General features: G+C 36.5%; 2 protein-coding genes across 7 annotated transcripts in view; both read left to right on the top strand.

Annotated features, from left to right (window-relative positions):
* GRB14 (growth factor receptor bound protein 14) overlaps window positions 1-11,145 on the top strand; it is a 66,182-nt gene extending 55,037 nt beyond the window's left edge. For all 6 annotated transcript variants that reach the window (XM_083840849.1, XM_083840852.1, XM_083840854.1 and 3 more), the window contains 5 exons: window positions 2,181-2,297; window positions 2,379-2,436; window positions 2,527-2,614; window positions 6,407-6,500; window positions 10,468-11,145. In XM_083840849.1, coding sequence (XP_083696975.1) covers window positions 2,181-2,297; window positions 2,379-2,436; window positions 2,527-2,614; window positions 6,407-6,500; window positions 10,468-10,614 — 504 coding nt within the window. In that variant the 3' untranslated portion in view covers window positions 10,615-11,145. The remainder of the gene's footprint in view (window positions 1-2,180; window positions 2,298-2,378; window positions 2,437-2,526; window positions 2,615-6,406; window positions 6,501-10,467) is intronic.
* A 147-nt stretch (window positions 11,146-11,292) lies between these two features.
* FIGN (fidgetin, microtubule severing factor) overlaps window positions 11,293-23,134 on the top strand; it is a 387,517-nt gene continuing 375,675 nt past the window's right edge. Inside the window, exon 1 of the mRNA XM_083840821.1 lies at window positions 11,293-16,725. The gene's annotated coding sequence lies outside the window, so the exon portion shown is untranslated. The remainder of the gene's footprint in view (window positions 16,726-23,134) is intronic.

Here is a 23,134-nt window from a genome sequence, read left to right as displayed (position 1 = left end):
TGATCCTGCAGATCTTTATATGTGCGAATGCTTGCTGAAATCTTTAGGGACGTCAGGACAGACTAGAGAGCTAATTAATTAATTTACTTAATACAAAATGAGTAGTTCAGACCAGTTTAAGAGACTTTTTCCCCTTTTGTCAAATCTTCAGTATTTTGGGAGTTTACTGGCTTGTTATCACTGCAAAGAGAATGGAAGAAGGATTTTAAAAGTGAAGGAGAACTATAAATGTATTAAAAAAGAAGCAAAGTGTTTAAGGTCACACATGCTGTAAAGGACGAACACAGAAGCTTTAACAAATCCTTTTCAGTATACAGTGATACTTCTGTTTATTTTTTTTTTTTTCCTCCAAAGTGGTTTAATACTTACTTTGGATTTCATCTGATGTAGTACTGAATGGACTTTAGAGGAACACCGTAACTTGGCAGAACTGGGTTTAGAAGGAACAGCACCCTATACTGGATGCTGTGTCCATCTCCTCAGTCAGATAGTTGGGGATCAGGTTGTCCTTTTCTTTAATATATCTTACTTATCCCAGTTCTTTGAATCACTTGATTTCAACTCTTTTTTTTTTTTTTGAGGGATTTATATCACTTTGTGCTTCTCGTTGGCTAAACTGGGTAAAAAATGCTTGTTTCCAGGACTTGTGATTATGATTTTATGGTGTTGGAGCATTTATGGTAGTTCTTGATGTTAAAGCATCTAAGATATGCATTTGTCATTATGGGTATTCACAAATATGCTGTTTTATGATATTGCTAATAAGCATGCTTTCAAAATTGCACTTAATATACTGACCATGTTTTTACTGTCTGTAATAAGAAGCTAACGATAGCCAGCTGCTGCCTTTATAATGGATCTGGGAGCCATTATTGATTCTCTCTCCTCTTACACTGCTGCATGCATTATAGCTCATGTAAATTCTAATGCAGGCAGAATCTATAACTGGTATTAAGCATGGTACATTTTTTGTACTTGTGTATAATTGGTGAATTAAACTCAGGAATTAAGTGCACAAGCTAATGTATGTACTTCATAGAGGAATCACTTTCATTTCTGAATAATTCACAACCAAGTCAGCTGCAAGGAGTTCCCTGCACTCTCCTAGAGAAACACAATTTCTCTTAGTTTGCCCTTCTCTTTTGCAAAGTTCTTTACAGGTTACAGTTACTCAGGCAGACCTTAGACTACAGTGTCAACAGTTACAATGCACTACTATTCCATTTTGAGTTATATTGATGCTAGAAGAATCTGCGTGTAACCAAACAGGAGCTAAACAGGTTTTAGACTGAGAAGCTTTGTTAACTCTACAGAAATCTGGGACTCCTATATTCCAGATGTTACTTTAATTTATAGAACACTAGAGTGTTCTTTTAATTATTTGATCTACCAGTGCCAGTGAACATTTGAGACATTACAATCAGTATTAAACTTGATTTTATAAACTTGGGTTTCTGGCAAGTGTTTTGGTGAGCTTTAAGACTGTTTTGTCAAGCTTGAAATACTTTTTATTTTATTTTTACAAAGTCAATCTTTACTAGGAGGAAAAAAGACAAACTTGTTTTTTTAATATTAGATCCCATAACTGTTAAGTCTGTGCTTGTTCTGTGTTGGTTAAGAGCTTGAAGAGAAGTATTAAAATAAAACTGAATCTCCATAGAAATGGCTTTTTCCAGTGGTTAAATCTGGTAAACTTTGGGTGAAACTTTGTATAGAAGATGCATGAAATTATGTTGTATTTATAGCAAAATACTTCAAATCTTTGTTTATAAGATGATTATGCATAATCATTTTGCATTTTCTTTTTTTCTGGTACTTGGACAACTTACTAAAAGTATCCTAACTTGTTTTGACATGCAAAAGGATAGTTATAGTTACAAATATAAGTAGAATTTATGGTAAAGCGATGTATTTGTTGTCCATCACAGTAATGCAAAGACATGATTTGTCCTGCCAAACTGTAAAATTGAGTTTTATAGTAGCATACAGGAGTTACAAATGTTCCCAAGGGTGTAATGAGTTTGGCTGTGATGGGGAGTGCTGCAGATATTTGAAACACCATTTGTAAAATGTAATGTTTTCTCCGAAACTCATTCTTAAAACACAGATCTTAAAAAAAAAACCAATAAACCGAAACAAACAAAAAACTCAACCACTAAATGTATTTTTCTTTGTTGCAGAGAAGTATTTCAGAAAATTCTTTAGTAGCAATGGATTTCTCAGGACACAGAAGCAGAATTATAGAAAATCCAATGGAAGTCCTTTCAGTTGCAGTTGAAGAAGGATTAGCATGGCGGGTATAAGCATTTTATCAGAGTACTTTTTTTTTTATTTTAACAAAAAAATTTTGAAATAATCTTTACTTTTCTCTCACACAGAGGAGAGGGTGTCTACGACTCAACTCACATGGTAGTCCTATTGCCATGTCTAACATGGGTATGTGTGAGTTAATTCATTACAGAGAAATGCAATAGTTGGTTGTTTCAATAAAGGCAATGTGTTTTTTAAAGATATTTATTTCTACAGCTATACACAGATCTCAGTCTTGGTTTCATCATAAAATCTCTAGAGATGAAGCTCAGAGGCTTATTTTGCAGCATGGACTTGTAGATGGGTAAGCTAATTCTTTACATAACTCTTCAGAGACACATTTCTAGTCAACAACTGCTATTTTCATGTACTTTTTATTGTGGGGGGAGACAGAGGAAGAAAGATTTTGCACTTATCTAATAGAAATAAAATGTCTTTTATATAGGGCTATCTGGGGATCAGTTGGTTTCTATTTTATGTCTTTTGGAAGCAATAAAATGGTGATCTAACACTTTGATTCTGTCACTGACAGATTACTTGCGTCCGCTCAGAGCCAAGCACTTGAGCTCTGTATTTGCACAGTATTCTCTGTGAACTCTCAATTTTGGCACCAGTGTTTTTTGTGTCTCTTATTAGTGATGAAAGAATGAAGGAAACCATAAAAACATTGCCTAAACTTATTCCAACATGAACTATGCAGGGATAACCATTGAAAAAAAATGCTTTTACTTGTGAAATGAGTAAAAATCCTACGATCCCTTAATGGTAAACAATAAATACTAGGGTAAGACTATTCATGTTTATTTTTCTGTCATTTAAATATTAATTCAAAGAAAAATGACCAGGTATGTATTTCATGTTCAAATCCTATTTTTCATTTCTATATTTTTATCCCTACTGCTGTATTAAATGTACACGTGGGCCTTTTTTATTCAGTGACTTATTCCATGAAACTTGTGCATTTCTCTCAGTCTCTTTCCAGTTAGGTACCTGTAGCCAGGTAACTAGTTAAATTCCTTCAGTTTTAGATTAAGTGTACTTTAATACTGTTTTCTACATCTGTGGAAAGGGTTCTAGAGGAAAAAAAAAAAAAAAAGAGATGGGAAGGAAGGGAAGACAAAGATAACCATACTCAGCAAGGATGGATATTTGGACTTTTTTTTTTTTTTTTTTAAATTTCAGGGGTCTTGTTTTTAAGCCTGGGTAATCACCCTGAAAATACTTCTGCACTCTGCATTCATTTTTGCATTTGTTCCAAAAGAGAAATGGGACATGGGGATGATCTACATGTATGTCTGAGCAGTATGTCAGTCTAGGACTTGATGAATCTTTCAGTGTATGTCAGTGGCTACACAGATACTGTTAAATGAAGCCAAGTAGACCTGGGGAATAAGCAGCAATAGCACTTGAGATGAGAAAGTGAGTATAATGCTAGGTATTAAGAATACTTGCTTAATACAGTGTTGTTTATGGTATATTCTTGGATATATTCACAGATACACATTGTGATCTTGGTGAGGATGATACTCTTGAGTGGACTGTCTAGAATTGATTAGAACATGGTGGTATGAGCAATCATATGTTGGCATACTCCTGAGATACAATGAAGACATAAATACATTACAGCTTGTGACAAATGCTTTGCTCTTTAAAAGAAAAGGAAGGACTGAAAGAATGAATTAGCATCAGAAATACAGAAGTTTTTCATGGGAGTAATAAGATTTTAGTTTCTGCTGGGGAAAAAAAATCCAAGTTGAGCTTTTTAAGGTGTTTCAAAGATAGAGAAATGATCCCAAGCAGGGCAATCTCTTGTATATATGACAGCAGGTGGTAGGGCCTCTGTAATACCATATGTACCAACAAATGCACTGTTCATGATGGCTTATGGAAGGTGAAGGGACTTATACAAAGGAATAAAGAATCTGCAGAACTCCTAGTAGTAGAATAACTTAATGACAGAATTACAGACAACAACAATCTTTCAGGGCATGCTATGAAGGAATAATGTTTTTAGATCTACTGTTCAGATGTAGAAGAAACAAGCTTAAAGGCATTTGTGTAGCAACATTGCAGATTTCATACTTCACCCTCTTATGTTTGAAGACTTTTCAGTGATAAGTGGTTGACAGGACTGGAAACTAATTGATACTCAATAGATGAATGGGATAATAGCGTTACCAAAAGGCTCATGACAAAATACAATTGGTCATTCAGAGAATTCCTTATACGTTTATGAAAGAACAGTTTTTTTGAATCATCCAGCATGTCTAAAAAGCTCTCTTCCAACCAATATTCCTAAGATTCTATGAAGTACAGTCCTTTCTTCATAATAAAATGATGTTTTAAAAGGTTCTTCAACAGCTAAAGTAGTTCTGTTAGGATAGAGTTAGGAAAGATTTTATGTGAAGGAGAAGAAATGTTGCTCATCTCTCCTGTCCAAACAAACAACAAAAAAGTAGGAAAGTAGGCTTCAAAGGAAATGATAAATAGGAACATAAATCGTAATCCACATACATTTTCTCATTTTCTTTCCTATGCTATGTCATTACTTTGTGTATTGCTTAATGTGGATCACCGTATTTGGGTTTAGAGAACTCATTTTGTATATTGGAAAAGTGTCAAATTCTATAATGTCTTTTTTTTTTTGTCTGAATTAAAAAAAAAAAAAGACCAGGTCTTAATGATAAACTTAAAAAAGATTTAAGTTTATGCAAGGGATGACAACTCTGACAAAATTAATTCGAGTCCTGGAAATGGGTGAGAGGCCACTAGGTGGAGAGAGAGAGCTTATTAGGAGAGCCTGAGTGTATTGAGAACTATTTGTCCTTATTTTCCTAGCCATATGCAGGGCTGACAATTATCCATCTTTTAAAACTGAATTAGTATCAGAACTCTGAATTAATCTGATTTTTTTTTGATAGAAATATTAATGATTATGGACTCCAAATTTCTTAATTCCAGGTATTTTCTTACTTGTGTTGTAAAAATAAAACTCTTAAAATTTTGAGGATGAAATTAATACCCAGTACTTTGGATCTGTGTTATTAGTTTGTGAAAATTCACTGAAAGACTTTGTCTTTTTTTTTTTCCATTCCCCCCCCCGCCCCGCCCCCACCAGAATCCTTGATTTTCATGTAGTAGTTGTGCTCTCATTCCTGGTAGATGGTTGTACAAAAAAGGAGGCTAGCACTCACTTGGTTGACACCTGCAAGTCTACTTTTCCCATTTGTTTTTCCTCTTGAAAGAGGAGAATTCTTGCCAATGACTGTCCCTCCATTTCCCTTTTGTGATACGTTTGTTAACCATACCTGTTCCAGACCTGCATAGTACAAACAGTTCAGTCTTTCCACTACAAAGCTGTGAATCAGGTACTTCCCTTTGTCCTCCAAGCTGTTCTTCTCTGCCCATAGTCCAAACTCAGTGATTCAGTGAAATGGTATTCATTCTTCATCTGCATCAGATTATCGTACCAGGATTATGGCAAAACTATGTCTATAATCTGGTTGGAATCGGTGAACTACTTGCAGTGACGGTGCTGGCCATTGACAGTGTTGTCAATAACTATGCTGTAATGTATAGACTGTAGTTCTGTCTCCATGGGAATTTTATCAGTGTGCAGATGTGAGTGTACATTTATGAATATGGGCCAGATGTGAAAATCATTCTGGTGTGTCTTGCATTACCTTTTCTGTAAACTTCCTGTTGAACATCCTTCCAAGTTTTCCCTATAAAACTTGTGATTTAGGTGACTGTCAGAGTCCGAGGAAAAATTTTCTTCAAAGCACAAACTTTGAGAGTGCTTTTCTGTCTGAAGAGATGTATTGTAATTCTATGCAGTGTAAAAACTAACGCCTACAGTGTCATTCATTCTGAAAATGCATATTTTTCACATAATAGACAAGGTGAAGAAGAATTTAAGAAAAGTATTTCAAGTGACACATTTTCAAAGAAATAATGATTAAAAGCATAATTTTTGTAATTAAGATTATCTCTGCTTCTCACAATACTTACTGTTTTAAATGTACAACGATTTTAACTGTGTATTTCCAAAGCTTTCCAGAGTGACCTTAATGTGAAAATTTTCAATCTCTTGTAGGGTATTCTTGGTACGTGATAGCCAAAGTAACCCCAAAACATTTGTATTGTCATTGAGTCATGGATTAAAAATAAAGCATTTTCAAATTGTACCCGTAAGTAAAATTTTCAATATACTGTTGTAAGCCAATACAGTCAAATAATTGTTGTAGTTTGTAGCTGTTTTTTTTCCCTGCTATACAGATGATAATAAACATAATACCTGTATTGCTATGAATCGTAAATATTCTAGAGTTGAACATTTTCGAGCTTTGCTGTTTCATTTGTTACAAAGCTTGACTAGTGCTACGTAATCCTATGTTTTGGTTTACCTAAAAATTGCCTTGAAAAAATGCACAAATCTGTTGGAACTGGAATAGAAGCAACCATGATGGCATGAAAATTATATTTTAATGAAGATTATATTGTCTTTTTAGTCATCAGTTTAGGTGGACTGCCTGTGTATATGTGTATCACTGAATCATCTATTTAAAAGTTTTTCACTTTTATTTTGGGCCAAACACTTTTGTTTGCCTCTTTTTGTGATTTATGCTATTGTGGTATATTCACGTCCATGCCTTCTTCAGGGGGACAATTGTAACAAAAAACTGATATGCTTACTTAGTCCAGTTACTTACAGGTAAGCTGAAATTTCCTAAATTGAAGTCATATTTTCATCAGTCTTCCTTGACGATATCATCCAATTCTACAGTCAGAATGGCAGGCTTTCCCAATCCTTTCCACTCCCTCCAGAGGAGGTTTATACAGTTTTCTTTACAGATTGCTTCCGTTGAGGTGAGAAACAGTTTAGCATTATCTATCTTAGCCACAGATGCTTGAGAATAGAGAATACCTGTAGCTTTTTCTTCTGTCTTGACAAGAACCTTTCTTCCAAGCCAAATAATACTTGAACCGCTGTTTATTCCTATTTAAGTATCTGGGAGATTCTGCTGTTTCTCAGGAGAAATGTGTATAGTCGATTCACAGAATTTCTTTATGCCTTATCTAGGGCTTTAAAACAAACAAACAAAACAAAACAAAAACAAAACTTTCCTGTAGAATAAGACTGAAAAATTATTGCATTATTTGGAATGCGAAAAGGAGGGAATCAATGTCAGGGAAAAGAATTATCCAGGATTTTTGCTTCATTAATTACAAGCATTGCAGAAGCCCTTCATCCAAAAGTGACAGCTATGCCCTGGTTCCTTTGTGAGCTTCAGCATATATTCAGTGATCAGAATCCCAGGTTTAAGATCTTTGTGTTTCTATTGACTATGGTTGCTTCTTGTATTTACTTTAGGATAGCTGTTGTATGGTTTAGAAACCTTTCTGAACTCTGTACAAATACTGTATGACTCTGCTTCATTGGGATGTCATTTAAGTCTCAAATTCAAGAGACCACTTTTTCTTATCAGGAAACAGACCCTTTTTTCTTTAAGAGTAGATGTGGCAGGAAGCTGCACTTGTCTTCAGTTTGCTATGGACCTGTATGATTCTCCTCTTCACTTAAAAAAAAAAATAAAAAAATCTGGTCAGTTCTAGTGTTCTTTTGCAGATGCAAGCAGTGCATTGCAGGAATTAATTATACATGTGACTGCTAAAACTTTGCTCTCCTGATGTAGGACCTGTGGAGAAATGGGGAATCTGTTTTGACAGACTGTCTACAGATCATATCTCAGTGCTGATGTCTGAAAGACCTGTAGCACTTCAGTGCAAAAATTGTCTTATTTGAAGGAAAATTTGATTGTTTTTGTAAAGCAATTTATCCCATGCTAGTTACCGGGGCAGGGGGGTGGAGGCTGGGAATCTGCAACGAGTACAACTTAATCCAGAGAGAGAGGATGTGAGTATGGAAACTGTTAGTTCCCCACATATATGCGCGTTTCAATTCCTTTTTGTAAAGTAACTTCCAGTTGCCTTCAGTCCCTCTCATGCCATGTCCAGTATGCTGACTTACTGCTTGCTTGGTTTTTACTAGAACAATACTCTTTAAGGAGTTCAGAAAAATATTTTTGAGGAGAAAAAAGTTATGCTTCCAGTTGCTGATGATCTTCTGAATGAAGAATTCTAAGAACCAAGACTTTTTTTTTTTTTTTTTTGTGCTACTGCAGTAAGTTTGTAGCATATTAGTTGGAGATCAAGGTTACCTTCTGGAACTTTAGATCTTACTGTTCCTCCAAACTCTTGCCTTTTTCCCTCCATGGGGAAGGGGAGATAAACATTCCCCCTCAATGTTAATAAAGAAATAGCACTCTGGAATTTTTTTTAACAAGTAAAAAAAAAATAATGCAGTCTCTCAGTGATTTTTTTTTCCTCCTTACATTTAGCTTACTTCAAGTTGAAAGTGTCCCCAACAGGGTGTACACCCTGCTAGTTCAGGTTTCCCCTACATTAATGCACGTATCGTGTTAACGTTGGTAACGTGCAACAAGTATTGGAGGTAGGTAGCAGGGAATTGAGTTTAAAAAGTTGGAAAGAAAATCTTTAGGAAACATTTGAGATCCCATACTGTGAAAATTAGAAAACTTGATACCTTAATTTTATTCTTCAATTTTAGTACACTAAGCTGATAGAAGTCAATTTCACTGTAGTCTGTCCTGAAATTAGCTGTTCTGTAGTCCATGTGAATGAAGAATAATTCATATACAGCTGTTTCTGGGACTGTCTTTTTCTCATAAATGCTCTCTCATTGCAGCCTTCCTAGCTTGCAGAAGATGTTAGGTTCCTGGGCAACATAACTTTAGCAGGAGCTTTTACTTTGCAAAACACTGTTTACTTTCTTCAGAGAATTAGCAATCTGTCTGGTATTCACTTCAAGGTTTGGGGATGACTTGGAGTGGGGATAAAGCCTAAAAATGAAGTCCTAGTCAACAGAAGTCTGACTCTTTCTTGTCTTCATTGTGTTGGCAGGAAAATTGCATGCATAAACAAAGTTCAGTGGATGCTAATCCATTTTTTGTTTTTCTGATGGAACACAGGAGCTTACACATGCACACATTGATAACTCCTTAACTAGCAATGTTTGACTTGGATTGACCAAAGTCTGAGAAAAAAGAAATTACAAACAACTTCCAGACATGGTAGAAAGCAGTAGAATAATCAGGAATCATAAGCAGTTCAACAGCTGCTTCAGATGAGAAATCTTAATTGCAGGTAAGAGATAATTACATCTTCTCCATTCCCTGTACTAAGCAGGATAGTTGCATCTTTTCCTAGCACAGCATCTATTGCTCTGTGCTAGCACAATTTCAGGGTGTTCTGTTCACTACTCTTTCAGTCTTGTAAAATATCTTTTTTTTTCCCCTCTTCTTTTAAAAAAATATTTTTTTACCCTCTTACCTATTTATATTAATACTGAATAGTCACTCTTGCACTGAAGCTTCTTGATATTAGATATATCAACAGAAGAGGAAACATTGAGAAAGTATGTAGTCAGCAATGCAATACAGATTGTGCAAGAGCTAATGTTCAGTAACCTAGAACAGGTTGTTTTTCAAGGTATATTTTTCCGTTTCTTCTTTTTCTCCTCTATCTATTCTAGCACGTGCATTTGGAGTAGCAGCAGTTCCTTCTCCTAGACAACATATTACTACATCAAGCATGTTACTTTTGTGATAGACAGTTTCATCCAGTACACCAATGCACTAGTGTGTAGCCACATTGCACCTTACAAAATAAGTGATACAAAATGTAGAAGTTATACAGAATAGTGAATTGAGCAAAAGGTGAAACCTAAGAGTAAGTTGCAGCTTGTTTGTTGACAGTTTGTAAAAACTCCATATTTATATTAACTCTAGCTATCATTCCAGAGCAAAGGCATAAAATAAAGGAGGAGTATTCTGTTATTTACTCAACTGTTATTTCCTTTTAGGCATCTTAGAGGGAAAGGTAAAAAATACATGATTTTTTTTCTTTATTTTTGATCTTTTTGTATTTGATCAACTTATTTTTCCTTCTCTCCATAGTCATATGATTATGAATACCTTGTTCTCCATGAAGACTTCTCAAACAAGTATTCTAATCATGAAGAAATACCATATCAAAAAGAGGATTTGATGTTGTTTTGTTTTTCCATTTTTACAGTTGGAAGATGATGGGAAGCTATTTTATACCCTTGATGATGGTCAAACCAGATTTACTGATCTCATCCAGCTAGTGGAATTCTACCAACTTAATAAAGGAGTACTGCCTTGCAAGTTAAAACACTATTGCGCACGAATTGCTCTTTAACCAAAGCATCTGTTGTTTCATCAAAGGCAGAGGAAGATACTAGAATAGTTTTTCCCCTCAAGGCAATTTCTATAGTAAGAAGTGAAAAAGCATTACATTGTAAAGATTCTAAGTTTTAGCTACCAAATTAAAAAAAAAAAAATCTATATAGGTAAGAATTTTGCATTGTGATTGTCAAAGCAAAATAACTTTATGGTTTTTAAAAACATTATTTCATATGTAATTTTTCAGTGTTGTCTTGGACTCTTGTTCTTTTTTTCCCAACTGAAAACAATTAAAAAAAAAATATTGTGCAACTTCTACAAAAATATAACTGATTGTTCTTGGGTTTAAATGAACTTTGTCTTTCAAATGTTTCTCATAATTTCTGTTCATCATGTGGAAGAATAATATTTACTGTGGTAAGGAGAGGATGAACTGCACATTTTATTTGTAAATAAAATGAATAAATATTTTGCACTATATTTTTGAATGCTACTTTGAGGATAATCATACAAAAGGTGAAAAACTATTAAAGCTACTTGTAACTGATCCTCTGTATTGGGTTGTGCAATTTCTGCTGTAATATTTTAAAAGATTTTTTTCCTAATCTAATGACTAGATTGACACCTTTACACAGAGCTGTGGGGTGTCACTTGGCTGTGATATGTATAAATATGCATAAAATAGTACACCTACGTATATGCACCTATAGCATACACCTACAGTCTCTAACACATGCCCACACACAGACCTGTTAAGTGCTGTGGATTGTTTCAGAGCTGAGAAGGGAGTCAACTTCAATGGCCCTTAAAATGAACAAATAAAGGTGAATCCAATGAACTTTACTCTTTGCTGAAAAACTGGATAGAGTGTATCTGCAGTTGGTTCTTGGCTTATTTTATTATTTATCACAGTGACACATTTCAGAATAGCTACCAATTAACCAGTCTGTAGGGGTTACAAAATATCTAACACTCCAACTATAAAGAGCTATTAAGGTAGACTGAGTGAAATTTTGGACTGTGGCATTAAAAATACTTCTGGTACCTATTTTGAAAGAGGGATGATACTGCTGCATTCTTGTACAAAGTCTTAAGTGAAATGGGGCTTGGATTGAAAGTTTTTTCCCTGTCCTGATGCTGTTTCTCTTTGTTTGATCTTGTTATGAGGGTTCAGGACCTGGCCCTAAGGTAAAGGCTGTAGTGGAAGGTAGTGGTTAGAGACAGTCCATCATGCTAAATATGGCCCCTCTGTCCTTTGCTTGCTTTGATTCTCTGATTATCAGACACACCAGCTGTTCTGCTCTTGGAACTGGTGGAGGAAGAAGGCAAAGGAGGCCTGGGTGAAGGATGTTGTAAGATGGACCCAAGACACAGCATCTCAAGTGCATGTATGCCGACAAGGTTGTGTAGATGGGTGCATTAGAATAGTATGGTAACTACAGCCTATGGTTTAGTTATTGTGCGCCTGTGGAAGGCAATCATAATAACGTAATGCTGTGATACTTAATTTACTGACTTGATCCACACATCACTGACCTTTTCCTCTGGTATGCAAATACAGTTTTTAAAGCTCATTAAAAAAGCAACTCTTCATAACGTGTACCAAAGATGCAACATATGTGGTGTCTGAGCTCATTACATTAGAAATGCCTTGTAAAACTCTTCACAGTCTAATAAATTTAACTCTTAAACCTTGAATATAATTTCAAATTGTAATTACAAAAATGTAGTTTTAATTAAAGCCTCTTCCGATTTAGTTTAGCAATGGGATTACTTCTGAGGTCTTGTATTATTTCAGAGATTGGCATAGAGTAAGGAGGAATTTGCTCCTCTGCAACCCTGTTTTTTAGATCATCTTCCGAGAAATGAATTGGGTTGTATACTCTAGCCTACTTGGACATGTGAAAGCTTTGCCATCATTTTTATTTGTATTTATGTATTTGCCACTATCATTGGTAGCAATGCTAACCACTCAGTGAGTACCTTTTCACCTTTGGAAAGGTAAACGTGAGGATTATGTCATGTACTGGAAGGACATCAGCCATCAAGAATCATCACCTGGTTTTTCAGTTTTCATAAGTAAAATAGAAAAAAACAACACACAAAAACAAACAAATGAACAAAAAACCCCACCCCAAACCAAAAAAACAACACGTATAATGAAGTATTGCTTAATGAGCATGGGTTTTGGACATTTGAAAGGGTTTTTAACTGGCTAGTATTTAAAGTACTCTTGCTCTGTAAAGTGGTGCCTCCTGCATTTTGACAGCTCTTTTAATTAAAATCTAAACTGAAATCTTGCTGAGAATACAAAACCTTTTTCATTTTTTTTTTTTAATCTGCATACTTTTCCTGAACTGTTTGGTTGTTTATGACTATGCCCTAGAAAAACAAAACAGTAAAACTAATATAATTTTGGCTGGTGTGTAAATCACTTAACAGGCTACTTCTTCATTTCAGTATTACAGAAGAAATATGGAGGAAATAGTCTTAATTTCAAACAAGCAAACAAAACAAAACACCACACCCCAAAAAACTCTTTGATATTTCAGACTACTTTAGAACATGCTAAATGGTACAGGTGGTTGATATATGACTTAAAAGATCCTTGCTAGCAACTAGTATTTTCTTGTCAGAAAAATGGCAAGGTTTTTTATTATATCACACAAGATATGTTTGACCATGAAGTTCTTTAAGGGTGTAAGAAATGAATGCTGTTTAATCAGAATTTTAGTATGTTACTGTGGCTTCTAATTAGGAATACTACACTTTGGTGCTCACCTTCACAAAGAAAATTGGCGAATCAGGAGTTGTTAACAGCTCAGGGAGAAAATCAGTACTATTTTGGGCAGACTGGTCTATCTGTCTCTTAACAGTTGCTTCTCGACAAAATATAGACAATTTTATATCTACCTCATAGAGGATTTAAGAACTTTTTTTTTTTTTTTTTTTTTTAATTGCAATTGGTACTGTTTGGAGAGGTTTATTTTAATACTTAAGAAGGAGATATATTTTTACCTTTGGGAAGGTCAGAATCTACAGCCTTAAACTAATTGGGGGAAAATCGATGTCAAAGCAACCAAGTTTGAAGCACCCTCTTTGAAAAACACTCCATATTTTCTTCCGATTTAAAATTTTAGACTTCTGTGAGTATATCTGTGTAGTGCAGTACCAGGAAGAGATAAGCTTGCCATGCAGAGATACCAGAAGCAGTGTAACTGCAAGCACATCATTTTATCTGGGGTAATTAGCCCTGCTGGGGTACGCTCTTCAAGATGTGAGCTAGTTTAGAGATTACTCTGAAGTTTGGCATTGTATTTGTTGGCCATGCCCTTTGTGCCTTAGTTTCCAATCTTAAAATCTTTTTGGCTCAAAGGAGATTAAAAGTTAATTCATTGGTGTTTCATTATACATATACATATACGGCCAGAATTAAGGTTGCATGGGCAGCGTTAAATGACGTTTTTTGACTTCTGAATGTTTTTACATAACAATCTTATTAAGCCACTTAATGAATTTTTTGACATGTAGCAAGTCTTCATCAAACTAAATGTTTTGAGAGAGCTTTAACCCATGAAATAAAAGAGGATTACATATGTAACTAACTAGAAGTGGGGTCTTTCAATAATTGCATTTCTGTCAAATATTGTCTGTTACATCCTGGTTACACAGTTGTAGCATTTTGTGCTACCCTGGGGGTAGAATTACTCTGTAGCGTAAATAGACTTGGGGAATTTAAGATACAAACCAGCTTATTTTAAGGGAATAAGGGAATAGCGCTTTTTTTTTTTTTTGTGTGTGTGCTATATTGTTAGAAGGTAGTCATCTTCATCTAAATTAAAGCCACTCAGCCACCATTTCCAATTAAAGTTTTAACTGTTTAATATATGTAGCTTGCAAATCAGTCTAGCATTTGTTTGTAAGTCTCATATAGTTTCTGCTACCATAATCACTTTATTTTAGAAAGCAACCTATAAACCTATAATACAAATCAACCTGTAGTTTACATCAATTTTTATTTGGTTAGTAAAATAATTGTTACTGTTTAGATATTTGGAACTACTATTCTTTAGTAGTGCAATACATTTAATTTTTAATTTCAACTTTGTAGCCATAGATTTCACTGAAATCCTTGAATATGGGACGTACCCCATTACTTGAACATACTTGCAAGCTTTCAGAGGTTAAACACTTATGGTCTATGCATAATCAATGTGTATGGTAGTGCAATTAATGTTAACTTTAATGAAATGCATGAATATTTAAAACTTAATGAATCTGACTTTACAGCATGCTTTACAGCCCGGTTCACATACGTGAACAGTATTGACTATTGGCCTCTGGATGTCAGCAGCGTATCACAAAATTCCTGTCGTCAGCCACTGTTTTCCTGCTACCTCCCAGAAATATCTGTGACTTGTGGTCTCTGCACACCTCTAGGACACCCAGTGCTTTTTCCTCTTATAAATTATTCACTTGCTCTGTACCAATTAGGTCTACCAGTTGCTAGGTTTGTTATCAAGTTAAGCTTCAAGACAAGAACCTGAACTCAATGAGTGATTAAAAATTTATTAGCAGAGATGATTAAATATGCAGATAGTCTGTGAAGCTTGTTCTTGAAACCATTATATTACCTTTTTAATACTAATGATTTGTATAATTAATTTTAAAAAAGCCTGAAAGTCTTTTAAAAAATCAGAGCAGGACATAAAAGGAAAGAGATTAAATGCAGAGGAGGCAGTGAACCTGAGTATTAAACCAGCTCATTCACATGTATAGGCAATAAAATGATTTCCTTACAGGGATAGTTTGTGTTCCACCCCCCCCCCCCCCCCCCCCAAGATGATTATTTTATTAATCTTTTAAGCAATTTGGGAAAACTATCCACTAGTGAGCCGCATTTTCAAAACAGAATTTTATGATGAACACTAATAACACAGATTATTCCCCTAAACTTTATGGTAAAAAATTAAACTGTGGTTTCAATGTGAAGCTGCAGCTTCCTCAACATTTAAGCATATGCTTGATTTAGGCGCTCGTGTGAGCCCAGAGTTTCCATGGGAACCACTCAGGCATGTTAAGGTGAGGCCAAAGGCACAGGGCTGCTGCCTTGGGAGCAGGCTGCAGGCCCGGGAGGCAAAGTTTGTCTGAGAGGGGCTGAGCCTGGCCGTTAGGTGGTAAGAGGCTGCTGCCTTTCGGCTGTGCCCAGGGCAGCAATCGGGCAGACCTAGGATAGGAGGCAGGTGGGACCTCCCAGAGTCCAGCTGAGGGAGAAATGGCCAACAGGCCAGCTGTGGAGGAGACAGGTCTGGGCTCCCCTCCCACACCAAAAGAAAAGAAATGACTTTATTTCCTGTTAAGGGAGTAGCTGGAGCAGAAATATGGCCCTGGCTTTTTGCTTTCCTGAGGGAAGTGAGCCCTAATAGTGGCACAGAGAAGCTGTGGGGAATGAAGGTAACTGGTGTCCAGCTGCAGGCCCCGAGGGAGCCCTGGGGCTGGCTAAAGCCAACGCTGGAGGCCCTGTGAGACTTTCCAGAACATTCTCATGTGTGGATACGTGCAATGTATTAGGTTGTAATGACCCTATGAGAGCAAGCAGGAGGTGACAAGAACTGGTTACAGGTCAGGGGCATGAGAGAAGCTGAAGGGTGAGCTGCAGTCCCTCCCAACAGCAGGGAGGGGTAGGAGCAGCCCTGAGGGCTCAGTCCCATCCCCAGGAGATGGAGTGTGACCCTTATCTGAGGGGAAGGAGAACAGAAGACACATGTGGTTCACACTTCTCTCCTTCTTTCCTCCCAGCTCCATTTATGTGCTGCCCAGTGCAGCCCTACCAAAGAGCATTGCTGACAGAGCCTGCTGCAGATGAAGCTTGAACAAAGGTGAGAGCCTACCGCAGTATCTCCTGGTGGCCCCTTTCTCATTGGCCCTGTCCAAGGGGGGCTTTGAGCAGCCCTGTACCCTTTGCCTCCTGAAAAGTGTGGAGTGACCCATCAGCTGCTACTGATGAGCCCCAGGACCTGAGGTACTGGAGGTCATAAGAGCTAGTGAGCATGCCCATGACACAGCTGTGTGCTCTGGGTGTGTGTTTGGAGGAGGCATATACATCAGAGTGAATGCAGCACAAATGGTAAATGAAATTGTTTATTTTTACCTTAGGTTGTGTTTGTGGAAATTATGAGGTGAGGTTGGTATACACCTCATGTTGCCTTTTTTTCTATTGTGTTTATAAATTGGAGTCCCTTTATTTTCAAGTACTAAGCTCTGCTTACCGTGCTTTAAACTTGAATTATGGTAACTGCAGTCTATGTTGCTAGACCTGGTTATAGTAGGCAGCAGAATTAGAACAGAGCGTTTTGTAGAATGAGACCCACAGAAGGTATTTGTATTGCTGTTGCTACTGAATTTGCACAGTTAGAATTTCACAGTGGAGGACGTGTCTAAGTAAAAATGATTGTTCTTTATCCAAAATACCATGCCTCTTTGATGGTGTGAAACTAGACTGTGACCTAGGAGTTTCCTTAACAGACAGTAATCCTGGAGGCATTTCTTTAGTCCTGTGGGAGATGTATCAACCCAGATGTACAGCTTTCTTTTCTTGCTTTTCTCCTTGCTCTGAGCTAAGTTGAAACACCACTTTCCACAAATGTATTTCAGCTTCCCCTTCCATTATACCAGCTGACTACTTGGGGTAAGAGAAGGGGCACAGCAGAGCATTACTTACAACAAGCATGATGGTATAAAAAATAGGGGAAGTTAAATGAGGTGCTTCCAGTTCTTTTCCTTATGACTGAAGCTGACTAAGTGAATGAGTCTTTATTCTTGTGTTCCTGAATATGGGGTAGGCTGATGTGTTCCCAAGGGGTATCAGAAGTTTGGATTTTTTTTTTGTTTTTTAATGCCAGCAGAAAATTTCTAATGTGAAAAAGAGTACTTGAAAGAAAATTAAACTTTTAATTTCAAATGATTTTACCACACAAAAGGAAGCAGTTGGGAGAAAATACACTCACAGCTTTCATAGACTTTATTTATTTACCCAAAAAGCTTATTTTGTTAAATTTTAGAGAACTCTGCAATTGCCAAATCCGTGGTGTATGTTGAATGTTTGAGCTCTGGGAGATAACTCATGGGGAAAAAAAAAAAATCTGATGATGGATGTGAGGTCAGCTATTCAAACTAAAATACTCTCTCCTCAGTTACATGGTATAGGGCTGTGGTGCTCAGACCATATGCATAGTTAGTTATTTTTAGGCATTTAAGGAGAATGTAAAGGAGGTGATGTGTGTAGGAGGGTGGAAGGGTAAGGAAAGAAATTTAAAAGAGATATTAACATTTGGAACAACAATAGATGGTAAGCCATTAGAGAGAATTTCTTGCCCATATGCCTAACATCCAAAGGGGTTCACTTCTGTACCAAACAATTAATGAAGTTCTCACTCCTTATATGATGCACAGCACACAAACAAACACATGCATAATGCTATACATTTCAGTTTGCTCAAGATAATGTGTGAGCGTTGGCAGGATCAGAGTCAAAGATGTCAAAAATAACTTTAAGGGGTTGTGGAAATTCACAAAGTGTAATAAGGTGATACTTCACTTGGTGCTGAAGTGGAAACTGTAGCTAATATATTTAATGATGGACTGTGGTCACGGGGTTCACTGTGACTGAACAATACCCATCTCTATTTTTGAGGTAAATGAAGAGAAGTGTATGAAGTCGAACTAAAAATTAGGGGTGTTTTTCCTGCTTAATACTTGTACGCTGATACTGTTATTTGCATTTTTTTATCCTGTATTCTGTATTTAAGGGGGGGGGGGGGGGGGAACCTGCACACACAAACCACCCAAAACAAAACTATCCAAAGCCTTCTTTACAAGAAAAGACTTGCAGCAGAAATCTATATTTGAAATGCCCTTGGCCTTGTGAAAATGTAAAATGCATGATACATTTGAAGAAAAATTTCCTCATTCCTTAACACTGTAGAGTTAGGCACTAAAAAGCATTATGTGAGTGAGCTAATTGTTTCTGATTTTGTTAGTTCAAACAGTATCTGCCATACAGGTGGCCCTTAAAAGGGCCTCCCCATGGCAAAGATGTACAATTGACTTGCATTACCCGTTTGCTTAGGGTAATGTGGCTGCAATAAATGGATTCTAGATTTTGTTGTATGATGAAGTGAAATTCTCCTTTGTCTATAGAAATGTGTGTTCTGCTTCTTCTTCCATTTTGAAATAAAGCAATGCCTCTTAGCATGAATTTAGAACCACAGGGAGGAATGAACATGCTTTTGTCATCAAGTTGGTCAAAGGAGTTTCAGGAACTTAAGCAATTAACATTCTTCTAGACTTTCAGTCTTTTCCCTGTGTATGTAACATTTTCATAGACTTTTTTTTTTACAGATTCATCTCTTTAAATAATTGACCTATTAAATATTTCATCTTCCTATAACTTATTCTAAAGAAAAGAGGAAAATATGTGTTCTTATAAGAAAAGCGTTGCTGGTTTGCAGTTCTTTTAGCAAGTTTTTGATGTAATCTGGAAGCAGTATGGGTTCTGTAACTGTAATTAATGAATCAAGTGCTGGAAAACATGGTACTGAATGGATTAATGAACATGTACCGTTCAGGATGCTTTCACAGTTGTCACACTCAGAGAAAAACGTATGTGATGTTATGCAGACTCCTCAAAGAAAAGTGATGGTGAAGAAATTCTTCTATACAGGGTTGTACAGACAAAGAAATTGGGCTTGAGGTAACTGAGTGCCTTTACAGAGGAGTGAGTTGCCTTTAGAGCATATCAGACCCTGTGGATAGTTCAATAGAAGAAAAATAAATAGGGAGTAAGAGCTCCTGAAGAGAGGTATGATGATGAAGAGGTGTGAGGAAGCAAGCCCCAAGAGAGAGCATAGAGAACTATGGCAGTTTAGTCAAGTTGACCATGGCAGCTTCAACCCTGAAAACCCCTAAGAACTAAAAGAATAAATGAGAAGATAAAGTGGAAGTGAAGAGGTGAGAGAACAACAACTACTCCAGCTGTTTATGAGGAAAAAGTCTTAATCGGGTTGACCTATGATTGTGAGGCATTCTTGCAGAGATGTGTATGAATTTGAAAATTGTCACCATCAGTCACCTGCAGAGTCTCGTGGAACAGTTCTGAGCTCATGAAGCTGTGTTTTTACTGAATAACTCTGAATGAATCACTCAGCAGTCTGAGCAAGTTTCAAACTCAGCAAGTTTCATTTAAGAAGCATATGTGTTTGACTCTAATCTTCTTGTGCCTTGCCTAACGAGCATCAGCATAAGCTGGAGACAATTACAGAGATGGTGAGACAGAAAGAAGTGGACAGAGGCATGGTATGAGCCAGAACTATGAGGAGTGACTAGCAGGACATCTTACTTCTCTTTTGCAATGTAGCACCATTTGGTGATTGTGTGTAGTTGTAACTAAAATGTTGTTGTCTTGTAGTTTTTTTCTAGGTTGTTTATTATGTTGAAGATAAGTAATGACTGTTACAATAGATACTTGAAAGTTTCATTGGAAGTTTCTTGAAGTGTTGAAGTAAGTTAATTCACTGTAAAGTTTTAAACTAAACTTTGCTGTGATCTCTCTGCTAAAAAGTAGTGCAGTTTAAGAAAGATACAACAAAAAGTAGAAAGGTGGAAACCAGATACATAAGCATGTTAACTTTTAATAAAAAGAAATCATTCCAGGAGACCTCATTAAGCCAGGACGATATTCTAAAAGTGAATATACATGTTGACAGCTACACCCATAAATTTGAAAACTGCAAACATGTTCAGCATAAAAGCCATTTTTGAAAAAAGCTGTTGCTCTGCCCTTGTACTAATTTAAGAATTGTTCTTTCATTCTGATTTTTATAGTTTGTCTTCACATATATAACTGGGACAGTTTAAAAAATACTTTAAAGAATCTTTCATGATGTCACAAACTTCATAATGCAGATGATTATTTTTAAAAATACATGCATTACACAATGATTTGAGGTATCAAATAAGCTCAATACCATCATTCTTTCATTTTCTAAAGAAATAAAATGACCTGTCTTTAGACAGTACTGTATTCTTGCAAGGAATCTCTGTTTCCCAGGAGTAGTGATGTTAGTTTAAATATCTTGACTGCAGCATTAGTCTTGGGGAAGAGGTTCTCTTGTTCTATTAATGCTGCCTGAACACACACAATCTTCACTGTGAGCACAAGATCTCAGACAGTCTCTTCTTTCAGTGCATTTCTGTCAGTATATTCAAGATATGTGCATATTTAAGTTTGCTTCAGTAAAGTAGGGACTGACACTAGCCCAGTTTGGAGAAGTGTAGCTGGTACAGAAAGACTGAGTACTCTGCTTGTGGAGACAGACTCCGATGAGGAATGAGATACGACAAGTTGTGACCTCAGGTTTGTTTTTTCATTGGTGTGGGAGGAAGGAGGAGGAAAGATTCGCTTGGTCCACTCTGTGTAGGTGGAGAGAAGATGATATTCAGAAGCTAGGAGAATTTTAAATGAAGATCAGTAATGAGAAACCCCACCACAAACAATATGGGAAGATAGCAAAAAGTCTTCAGGTGACTGAGAGGAACTGAGCAAGGGCAAAACCTAGGGTTGGAATAGTTCTCTGGCAGTATGAAACCTGAAATATGATTTTGTTTTATTTTTTTTCTTTGAGTAGGTAAGATATTGTTTTTTGTTTGCCATTCACACCCAGATTGTGCATACACAATCTGAAGACTTCTGTCTTGTCTTATTTAGCAGGGAGCTCCTAGGTTTTCCACAGTCCTACTTTACATTTGCTTGAGAAGAGATTGTATTTCATGCTTAAATGTTTGTTACCGTAGCTCTTCTGATGAACGGCTAATACCATGTTGTCTTTCCTACTAAGAGAACAATTATGAAAATAACCTTGAATTAAAATATTTTTCATAGAAAATGTGTTCCTCTGATTTTCTTACTGAGTGGTGATGTAATAAAGAATGGGAGAGAAAAAGAATTGTTAATGGAGGGAGCTTTGTTTGAGATGAATCAGTAACTTGCCAATAAAAGCAGAAGTTATGATACAGATTTTGATATGTTCATTGAACTCTACTAGCGTAATAGTTCAAAACTTTTGATAGGTAGACACTGTTTACTATGATTATAAATGGAAGACCAAGGTAGAACTATAAGGTAAATCCTCAAGGAGTTGCATTAATACATGCGTGTTCAAATATTGATAAGATTGCGTTTAAGACCTTGTCTTAACAGCCAGAAGAACAGCTCTGCTGCTGAAGGCTTGTCAGGCACGTTGCACTGCTGAATTGAAATCTGCACGGAGTAAAGTTGTAAAAGCTACGGAGTTCCTGGACAAAACTGACAAGGAATCTTTCTAATGAGATTAATTGCTGACATAATGGTGCTGTTTCTGGCCTCTTTCAATCTAAGTGAACATAAGCTCCTTAAACAGGCTTTTTATTAGTGAATATTAGTGGAACCATCTGCTAAAGGAGAATCTGTTTGTGCAAAGTCCTACTTTATTTCTAATTAGTGGTCTCAAACAGATTTTCATCTCTCTGGTAATATGTGTATGTTATTTGAGGGTAGTAGGGAAGAGGAGTAAGAATAAATTTCTTATCTAAATCAAGTGTGTTAGTCAGCAGCAGTTCTCTGTCAGTCCCAAGGCATTCATGCTTCCTGTGTATTGAATTAGACTCCCGCTTCAGTTTTACATTTTGTAACACATTCTGCTCTGGTATCTTTGCCGTAAGCAGGGGCAGGGAAACAACTCCCAATAGAAGTACATAAAAATAAAATTTCTTTTTTAGGTGACAAATAATATTAAAAACAACTTATATGAATCCTTTGGTTTGAATACATATGCCTAGGAGATGCTTTATATAGTAGAAACCCAAGAAAATTGTGAGACTTCAGTAGTAGTGGCTTTGGCACGTTCTCTACAGCTGCAGCTTCCAAGATCATATAATAACTTACACCATGGACTTCCAACAGCGAATCTTGCCTGTAACTTTTCAAGGTTTCTGAACTTGGAATAGAGCCAGTAACAGACGCATTAAGGGTGACCAGCAGTTTAGGGAAAACAGTTGTGGCAGGGAAAGGACTGGAGTGATGCTATATGAGGATTAAAAAACACTGGCATCAAGGAAGAGAGAAAACAGGACTACAGTCTGTGTTGTAAGAGCAAGTGCCTTGCTCTGGCACGAACACTTATATATTGTCCAATGTGTGCATTGAAAAACATCTTTAGGAGAAGGAAGAATAAAGGCTTGTTATATGATGCTGCTGAATGTGGAGTAAATACAGTGATGAAAAATCTCTCGTGTAAGAATTTCAGTTTTCCTCTGCTAACTGAACAGCATTACAGTTTTCTGCAGAGAGAGGTAATGAAGAGCAAGAGGTAAGGGCACATAGAACCATGTGTTTGGGGGGGGGAACTCAAAAAAAAAAACCTAGGTATCCATTACTGAAGGTGTCTTTCACTTCTTAACTGAGATCTGCCAATTTACTTGCTGTTGATCCCTCGAGACAG

Source organism: Anser anser, assembly GCF_964211835.1.
Source record: "Anser anser genome assembly, chromosome: 6".
NCBI classification, from domain to species: Eukaryota; Metazoa; Chordata; class Aves; order Anseriformes; family Anatidae; genus Anser; species Anser anser.
This window is presented reverse-complemented; position numbering and strand designations above follow the sequence as displayed.